The following is a 10324-nucleotide window of genomic DNA, read 5'->3' as shown; positions in this document are numbered from 1 at the left end:
TTAGGTGGAATGTTTTTTTTTTCACCTCATCCAATAAAACGACGTCATTCCACCAAAGAATCTAGTGAGGTGACTCGTCATTCCGTCCACCTATCGAATTTTGTAAAATGAGACATTTTCATATTAATCCTGAAAGTTGAGTATATTTTCTAGAAAACATTGAAATTTTGAGACATTTTATGGAAAAAGATGAATGTGATTGGGGTTTTTGAAGAGAAAATAAAAATTTGGGACATTCGGTGAGTGCATTGAAATTAGCCCTTCAATAAATGATTGGAAGATCCACTAAAATTAATTAATGGTGAAAGGGATCCACCAAAGTTAATGTTAAATGATTAATTATTATTATTATTATTATTATTATTATTATTATTATTATTATTATTATTTTGTAAATATTAAGTGTAAATATATTTTCAAAGATAAGGGGATGTATAACACCATAACTTTTATGGACGGACGAAAATGACAAAAAAAAAATCACAATTTTGGTGAGGGAAGTGAATAAGAAAAATAGGTTGATCCAAAGTTCCACCACATAATTAATTAATTTGTATCTTTTGTGTTTTAATCACATGTTCTCTTATTCATTTTTAAATAATTTATGCTTTTAATCATATGAGTATATTCTTATTCATTTCTAAATTATTACAAAACATATATGAGATTTTCTATTACACTTTCGAATGAAAGATATCAATGCCAGCTCCGCAAATGCTATACTTTCAGGCATCCCAATTGTACATTAATTACGTCCTTATCAAATATGGAATCTTCACACAAATAGAGATTAAATATGATAAAATATACCAAAAAGGGCCAAATCAAAAGGTCATGAATTAGATGAAAAAAGCCGAGAAATATAACCATCCGTTGAAAAATTGAAAAGTGACATTCAAAAACTTAAATTTAATGGCATTCCCTTAATTCTGGATTCTGGTACTCATAAATACCACGCAGCGGGAAAAAATGTTTCACGAAAAGTAAAAAGAAAAAAAGAAGGAAAATTACAGTTTAAAATAACATTACAGTAATCCACGTCAGCACCAGGCAACGATACCCCATACATACCAAAAGAGGCAAAGTACCGAACTGAAGAGCCTTTTCGATGACCTGTTTGGGAAGGCGCCAGCATCAAACGCTGGCAGCGTTGTACATTTCGCACCATTAGTTGTACCTCAAATCCAGAAAATGAGAATTGACAAACAAGGCATGCAAATGATTCACGTTTTGTACCAGGTTTTGAAATCCCTCACAAAAAGGTGGTACCCCGCGCAACGGGAGGTGTACGTCCGCATATTCGAAACACGTAGAAAACGCAGCGTCACTTATAGTATGTGTTCCGAGTGTCACCACAGTCTCACACCGTCAGCACACCGAACTTTCTCTCTCTCTATCTCTCTCCATTTCAGAAAGAGAAAGCTCACAACGCTTCTTCACACCTCTTCTGAATTCCCTCTCTCTCTCTACTCAAAACTCAAAAGCTTCTGCACTTCAATTTTTTCAGTGAGGTTTCGTTATTTCCATTTACATCAATCCATTGTGTTGTTTGAGTTCCCATTCGTGAACTGAGCATTAATGGAGTACGTCGGAAGGAAGGTGAAGAAGGAGTTCCTCGGCCGCGCCGCCTGCTTTGGCGCGGTGGAGGCCTATTCTCCCGCCACCGGTCTGTTTAAAGTCGTCTACGAAGGTGGCGATTCCGAGGAGATGGAGCTGGCGGAGGTTTCGTCGCTTCTCCTCGCGCCGCCGTCGAGTTTGGGCGTGAAGGCCGGGGAGGGAGGCAGCATTGGCCAAAGAGGCGCGTTTGAAGGAAATCCAGAAATCTCCAGCGGCGTTCCGCGTGATTCCGGCAGGAATTCTGCGGAATTCGATTTGAATATATGTGGAGAGATTGATTTGAACGAAGACGGTGGCGATCGTCGCGAGGGTGGCGGTTTGGGCGGATTGCATGGTCTGGATTTGAATGAAGGAGTGAACTACATTCTTCATGATGAGTTCGATTGCAACCAAGAGGAAACTGATCCGGTGCCAACAGTAAGAATGTTTGATTTGAATTTAGAACTTGACGAAGAGGCTGAGGAAATCAGCAGCACGAAATCAGTGAGATCGTTCGATTTGAATGTCGAACTGAAGGAGGATCAATCCGAGGGGCAGCATAGCCAGCCGGCTATGGAGATCGATGACAAAGGGAAGGCCGCCATTGATGATGAAGACGACTGCACAATTGTAGCTCATAACCCTCCTAGAGTTGTCACGGCTCTACCTCCACCTCCACCTCCACCATACTACGGCGGAGGCGGAGGCGGAGGCAGCGGATGGTGGAACAACAGAACAGCCTTAGATATGGAATTGATGAGGAGACACATTCTCATGGCCTCCTTTCCTGCTCAAAACTATGCATTCTTTTCAGCTGCAGGTGTACACCGCCATCTCTTGCCATTTCCACCACAACCTCTTCCGCCAAGGGCGGACCTGCCGCCATCTCCACCACCACCTCTTCCACCAAAGGCAGACCTGCCGCCTTCCTCCACCAGTTTGGATCTCGGCGGAGCTTCTTTGTTGGAATTTCTCTCCGTTTATGCATTTCTGAGATCGTTTAGTGTTTTACTTCTTATAAGCCCCTTTGAAATAGACGAGTTCGCCGCCTCTCTCGTGAGCAGCGACTCCACGCCGTTGTTCGACACGATCCATCTATCGCTCTTGACAACGCTAAGGCGACATCTCAAGTCTCTCTCCGATGAGGGCAGTGAGTCTGCATCTCTTTGTCTAAGGTATCACCGCCTCTTACTAGAAAAACTTGTTTTTTCTAGGGTTTCGTTTGTAAAAAAATATCCCTAATTTACTTTTCACTTCAAAAACCCTAAATTTTGGAAAAAAAAGAGTAAGATTTATGTCTCACTTTAGGAAATTCGGTGACCGAATAATGAGTCATCTTGCCAGACGCTGCATTATTCAACACAAAATTGCAGATTAAACCCAAAACCCTAATTAAGAATCTGGCGAGGTGACTTATCATTACAAAGTTGAGAATCTTTGAAGTGAAAAAGTAAGTTGAGAGGATACAAACTATGATTAACCCTTTTTTTCTACTAGTTTTTTAAATTTAATGTTTGAGAAATTGACTATGCAGGTCTCTCAACTGGGATTTCCTGGACTTGATAACGTGGCCCGTGTTCCTGATCGAGTATCTGTTATTCCATAGCCCAAAATACCTCCCAGGTGTGGATCTGAGTGAGTTTGAGCCGTTACAGAGTGAGTACTACACAATGCCGGCATCAGCAAAAGTGAAGATACTGCAGCATCTGTGTGATGATGTGGTTGAATCAGAGGCGTACAGGGCGGAGGTGAGCAGGAGGGGGTTGATGGCGGAGAGGCAGAGCTGGAACTCGAGATACTTCAGCTGTAAAGGGAAGAAGAAGGTTGTAGGGGATGTTGGTAGTAGTAGTATGGCAGAGGAGTGTATGAACGAATTTGTGGACGATGGCAATGGTGATGAGTGCTATCTGTGTAAGACTGATGGCAACTTGATATGCTGCGATGGCTGCCCTGCAGCCTTCCATGCTAAATGTGTCGGGGTCTCGAGCAGCCTCTTGCCTGAGGGTCAGTGGTGCTGCCCCGAGTGTGTAATTGACGCTGACAAACCTTACAAACTCACCAGGTCTATTCGAGGAGTAGAGCTGCTCGGGACTGATCCTCATGCTCGACACTACTACACCTGCTGTCATTACCTGTTGGTGTAAGTTGTGCTTATTCTTTTTCAATTTCCCTGCTCGTATATGTTTATCGTGAAATGCCTGCCTTTCTATTGTTACACAAATGTCTGTTGTTTTGAGAAATTTTCGCTATGAATGACTGATCTGCTGTGATTAATTGCTTTTTGAATGCTAGAGTTAGCTTATATGTTCTATCTGTATGCAATTAAAGATGAGCTTGTTAAGAAACTAAATAAACAGTAATAAGAAGTATCTAGCTCTGCGGTGTTTTGGCCATTTCCATTTTCTTCTTCTTCTTCAATCTATGATTTTTCCGGATTGTATTTGCTAAACGTATCCAAAATATATATCAGGTATTTTTTGTATAATTTTGTTCCGTATTAGCTAGCAATTACCATATGATATCCTTGATATTGGTAAGTCTGCATTAAGTTATTTTGTAGCCTCTCATCTCTAGCGTGGTTATTTTCAGGGTGGACTCGTGTGATGATGAATACTCAATTTTGTTGTACAAGGGAAACGATATAGCAGGCGTTATTGCAGAACTAGAGGCTTCATCCAATCTCTACTACAAAATAGTAAGTGCTATCCGCAAGCACTGGAATTTAACTCGACAGTTTGCTTGTCCTGAGCAAAGGTTGAGACCATCAGAAACTAATCAGGATGCTGAAAGAAAAGGAGAGGGAGGCACGGAGGCGAAGGATACCATAATGGAAGGCTGCTCAGATGATCCAATCGAGAGAAGTGGACAAGGAAGGGATCAAACAAGTGCTAATTATGATGGTGGTGCATCATCATCCTCCAGTTCCAGAACAAATTATGTGAACTGGTACGAATTTGCTCGTATGGCATCATCGTGTTCGAAAGAGATGGCTTCAAAAGGGTGTGCTGAAGAGGCAGGAGGAGAGCTGAGCATTGCAAAGCAGATGAGGGTTATATCAAACAAGTATGCAGCGTTTTGTTGGTCAAACATGCGAAATCTGAGTTTGAACGACGCGAGGAAGGAGAAATGTGGGTGGTGCCTCACCTGCAAAGTTGCTGAATACCAAAGGGACTGTTTATTCATCATCAGTGATAGTGTTCGAGCAACTCAAGATTTCACCACTGAAGCTTTAGGTATTCAGCCAATAGATAATAGGAAGAACCATCTTGTTGATGTCATATGCCATGTTATGTGGATCGAGGATCGCCTGCTCGGCCTCTTATCGGGTCCCTGGTCGAACCCACGTTATTCCCAGACTTGGCGTAGATATGCTATGGAGGCTCCTCATATTGGATACGTCAAGATTTTGCTCCTTCAGGTTTGCATATTTCCTTTACTTTCCTGTTTTTGGCATACATATTATCTGTCACATTAGGCAATGCCAATCACACGCACATACCTTCCTTACTTTGCATCACAGAGTGAGTTAAACATGATTAATTTTAAGACATAAAATAGTACTAGAACATGAATCTTAAATCATTTATCTTGTGCCAAAACTGCATAACTAATTTGGTAAAGTTGGTAAGTTTGGGTTCTTTTTTTCCTTACATGAAAAATAGGTTTCTTCGGAAACTTGTGTATGTCTTGACACTGACCTATGATGTGTTTTGGAAAACACTATTCAATGTTCAAAGAGGTAAGTTTTGACCTAATTTGCATATAATAACATTTAAAAGGATGATCGTTGAATTGCTCACTTGAAGATTGCAATGTTAAAGCGGAAGCCATTGATCGGAACTTTATGGCCCGGGAAGCGTTTTGCGCTGCCCGAGCCTTTTATTTTTTTAAAAAAATCTAAGGACAAAACGACGTCGTTTGATATATTTTCCTATTAATTATTTTATTATATCATCAAAATAAACGACGTCCTATTCGGGTGGGGTCTCTTTATTTTTCTATTTAAAACCTAAAGTCAAAATAACTTCGTTTGCTCTCTTCTTCTTCCTTTTTTTTTTTTTTTCATTTTATATCATCAACAAGTGGCATTGCTTGAGCCTTCTTTTTCTTTTTTTTTTACAAAAAACTGAGGTCAAAACGACGTCGTTTGATCTTTTTATGTTTCTCCTATTTTGTTAATTATATAATCATAACAGTGACACTCTCCTGGGCCTCTTTATTTTCTATTTAAAATGTAAAACTAAAATGACGTCATTTGGTTTTTCCTTTCCTCTGCCTGGGTCGCCTTATTTTTTTTTTGCAAAATATTGAGATTGAAACGACGTCGTTTGATCTTTTCATGTTTCTCCTATTTCGTCATATCTTCAAAACAGTGACACATTGCCTCGACCTCTTTAATTTCTATCTAAAATCTAAAGCCAAAATAACGTTGTTTACTATAAAAAGTGGTGTTGCTCGAGCTTGCTTTCTTTGTTTTTTTTTATTATTTTATTTTATTTTATTACAAAAAGTAAAGGCCGAAACGACTCCGTTTAGTCTTTTTTATCTTTCTCCTATTTTGTTATATCATCAAATCTGCTACACATGCCCGATCACCGATGTTAAGTTTTGTTAAGTCCTTTTAATTTTCTATCTAAAACCTAAAGCCATAAAGATGTTGTTTGTTCTTTCTATTTTTTTTTTCTTTTCTCTTTCTTATCATCAAAAAGTGTCGTTGCCCGACCTTTTTTTTTACAAAAAACTAAGGTCGAAACGACGTCGTTTGGTTTTTTTAATTTTTTTCCTATTTTGTTCTATCAACAAATTGGCGACCCAGGGCTCGAACCTCTTAATTTTCTATTTAAAACCTAAAGCCCAAATGACGTTGTTTACTCTTTCTTTCATTTTTCTGTTCTCTTTTTTTTTTATCATAAAAAGTGGTGCTGCTCGAGCTTTCATCTTTCTTTCTTTTTTTGCAAAAGTAAAAGTTGAAACGACGTCGTTTGGTCATTTTTTTTCTCCTATTTTGTTATATCACTTCATCTGCAACACATGATCTGATCGTCCATGATAAGTTTTGTTAAGTCCTCTTTATTTTCTATCTGAAACATAAAGCCATAATGATGTTGTTTGTTCTTTCCTTTTTTTTTCTTACCATCAAAAAGTGTTGTTCTTTTTTTGTAACGTTTTTCGACCTTTTTTTTTTATAAAAAGCTAAGAATGAAACGACGTCGTTTGATTGTTTAATTATTTGTTTTTTTCCTATTTTGTTATATCGTCAAATTGGCGATATAGGGCTTATGCCTCTTAATTTTCTATTTAAAACCTAAAGCCAAAATGAGATTGTTCGCTCTTTTTTTTCTCTCTCTCTTTTATCATCAAATAGTGGCACTGCCCGAGACTTTTTTTTTCTCTCTTTTTACAAAAAATTAAAGTTGAAATGATGTTATTTGGTCTTTTCACTTTTCTCTTAAAAAATTGTCATTTATATTTATAGTAATAGGGTTCACACAGCTCAACTCATATTTAAAATGTGACTTCTTACTTTACTCACAACTCCATTCACATTTTATTAAAATTCGTGTCATCCATAATGTGATATTTTTTTGTGAACGATAAACCAAGGCCAAAACAACTTCGTTTGATCCTTACGATTTCCTCCTATTTTGATAAAACAATACACTAGTCGAGACTTTTTATTTTGTGTTTGAAATTTAAAGTCAAAATGACAATGCTTTTCATTTTATTATTTTTTTCTTTTTAAATCATATGAAGAAGTGGCACTGCCCAGGCCTCTTTATTCTTCTAAAAATGCCTTGTCCGTCCCACTAAAAATTATTGGTAAATAATATTTCTTTCGTCTCACTAAAAATGATTCTTTTTTCATTTTAGGTCGTTCTATTAAAGATGACTTATTTTTATAAAAGACAATATTTAACTCTTGAAAAATTATAAGTTGTATCACTTTTATCCAGTTTACATTTCTCCTCAATTTACATATATGGAAATTTGAAACCTACAACTTTGTAATTGAAAGATAATTAAACTCGATCGATCGGATCCTAGGAAGCTCTATGTTAAATGGACTCGACCTCGTTGGCAGCTCTTTCTCCTATAGGAAACCACTCTCCTTCACGCTTGCTATTTTGCTCCTGTGTCTTGTAGTATTTCAAGAGTGGTTTGAGATCATAATTTCTACAACTCTAAAAAGGATATAATGATTTGGATGGCATGCCATATATTGAAGGAATAGCTCAATGTCATTACTTAAAAATGCCTTGACCTAGTACCTATTGGAGTGTGATCGTTTCATTTGATGTTCTGTGATCTTCAAAAAAGAAACTATCCATTCAATAATATTCCTTTCAAAAACACATTGTCAACTTTTTTTTTTTTGAAAATACTCATTTTGGTTACTATAGACATGCATCCTCTATTGATATGTACAAATTGTTTTATCTTTATATCTATTTTTTTAGAGAGATAAAACTGAAGAAAGTATAAGATGGAAATTACAAACATAGTAAAGTTATACATATTTTTGTAAAATAATTGTTACTTGTGAGATTACAAGAAAATAAGTTGGAGTTGAAAAGTTATTTTTTGAAGAGCTTATAAGCAGGTTGGAGCTTATTTCTACAACTTATAAGTTATTTAGGAGCTTAATTTCCCAAATACTGTTTTTAAGAAACTTAAGCTACTTATAAGTTGTTTTCAAGAAACTTAATTATAAGCTTCTAATCAGTTTATAACTTGTTTTAGAGAGTTTATAATTAAGCTAAGCTAAGGCACCCCCTTAATCTATTAATTGTGTAGGTGTATATATGGATGCCTCATCCTCACTTGTATTAACTCTTACTTTTTTTCTTTATAAATTTGTGGCTTCTGATATATATATATATATAGGGTGAGTTTAGAGGAAGCGACAATCAAAAACTAATAAAAGTGTGGACATGATTGTATATGGTTGCAATAAACCATCTTGAATATATTAATTTCTCTAGGTTTAGTGGTTTGCATTTCTTGTCTAATTAGCTGAGTTTTGGCATATATCAGGTTGAGTCGAATCTACCTCGAGTGGCACTCTCTGGAGAGTGGACAAAGAGTGTGGATTCAAGTGCGACAATGGGTTCTGCTTACCACATGGTGAGAAAGTGCAGTAAGCTGCGAGCGCCTCCAAAATGTGAAGGCAAACGCAAGTGTGCAAAGCAGGACATCTCTCAGACTCCCAAAGACGCTCAAGGGGTGAGTTTGTCATGGTGGAGGGGCGGAAGGTTCTCACGCCACCTCTTCAACTGGAAGGCCTTGCCTCGCTCTCTCGCTTCCAAAGCTGCTCGACAAGGTCTAATACTAATCCAAACCTTCTTCTCCTTCTCCTTCTTCTTCTTCTCTCACCTTGCAACTCTCGTGCATGCGCAGCTGGTCGCAACAAGATTCAAGGTATTTCATACCCTGATAGCGGAGACTACGCCAAGAGGACCAAGTGTATTGCTTGGAAGGCCGCTGTCCACGCCTTGAAAACAGTCGAGCAGCTCGCTCTTCAGGCATGTCTTAGCTTCCCATTATTTTAAACCCTCAATATTGTTGTCAACTAATATTTGGTGCAATCCTGTGCAGGTTAGGCAACTTGATGCAAACATCAAGTGGAACGCCATCGGGAACATAAATCTACTGCCCGAGAAGGAAGGGAAGAAGCCTGTCAAGTCGTTCAAACATGCTGTGATCTGTAAGAAGAGAAGGCACGAGGCCAAATATCTTATAGATTTTGGCAGGACAAAGTTGATCCCTGACGTGGTTGTGCGACATGGATCCCTTGTGGAAGATCCGTCAAGCAGGCGGAAGAGGAAGAGATATTGGGTGGGAGAGTCGCACGTGCCACTGCATCTTCTCAAGGCGTATGGGGAGAAACGCCTTGCTCGTGCTTCCAACAACGATGAGGCGCCAGGGCTTCAAGAGGAAACCATGGAGCCACCTGAAAGGAAGAAGGGGTTTGATTACCTCTTCGAACGAGCTGAGCTGAGCTGAGCTGAGAGATTAGACTATCTCAGTAGGTGTATATATTAGTTAGTTAGGCCATTCTTTTTTACTACACACTAATTTTCATTTATTTTTCTTATAACCAACAACACCAAAATTCTAGGCTAATTAATTATAGTTTGTATCCTAACTTTAACAAATATTCTTAATTAACTTACCTTTTCATTTCAAAAATCCTAAATTTTGGTAAAATTTAATTTATGTTCCACCTTACGGAATCCGACGATAGAATGATGAGTTATCACATTAGATTTTTAAATAAGGGTTTAGCGCATGGTTTTTTATACAATTTAATTTATATTGAATAATATAGATTCTGGTGAGGGGACTTGTAAATAAACACAAACTATGATTAATCTAAAATTCATTGATCAAATTCTAGAAAAATGGAACTCTTCGCTCCAATTGTGCGCGCAGCTCTCTTAATTGAGGTCGACTAAAAACATAATTTTCTATAAAAGTTATGAAACTTGTGCACTTAATTTATAAAAGTTTCAACGGAATGGGGACATTGTTGAAAGAAAAAAAAAATAGTATAAATAATTCGAATTCATTAGAGTTTAGTGCAGTTAGTTACAGATTTAGTGCAAGAGATGTGCAATTTTAGTGCATGTGTGTGCATGTGCATGTGTGTGATAAATTTGCTAGTAAAATGCACGTACTTTGCACTTGTTTTGCACTTGCTTTGCACGTGCAAAGGATCGTGCAAAAT

At 37.8% G+C, this 10324-nt stretch overlaps 1 protein-coding gene across 1 annotated transcript; it reads left to right on the top strand.

Annotated features, from left to right (window-relative positions):
- Nucleotides 1-1578: 1578 nt before the first annotated feature.
- Nucleotides 1579-9697, top strand: LOC131011516 (DDT domain-containing protein PTM-like). Its single transcript, XM_057939315.1, has 6 exons — nt 1579-2771; nt 3131-3736; nt 4186-5014; nt 8632-8917; nt 8995-9119; nt 9193-9697. The coding sequence occupies exons 1-6, from the start codon at nt 1579-1581 to the stop codon at nt 9598-9600; spliced, it is 3447 nt and encodes a 1148-aa protein (XP_057795298.1). The 3' UTR covers nt 9601-9697.
- The last annotated feature ends 627 nt before the right edge of the window (nt 9698-10324 follow it).

This window comes from Salvia miltiorrhiza, chromosome 1, assembly GCF_028751815.1.
Source record: "Salvia miltiorrhiza cultivar Shanhuang (shh) chromosome 1, IMPLAD_Smil_shh, whole genome shotgun sequence".
Classification (NCBI taxonomy): Eukaryota; Viridiplantae; Streptophyta; class Magnoliopsida; order Lamiales; family Lamiaceae; genus Salvia; species Salvia miltiorrhiza.
Note: the sequence above shows the minus strand (reverse complement) of the source record. Positions and strands in the feature narration are given on the sequence as shown.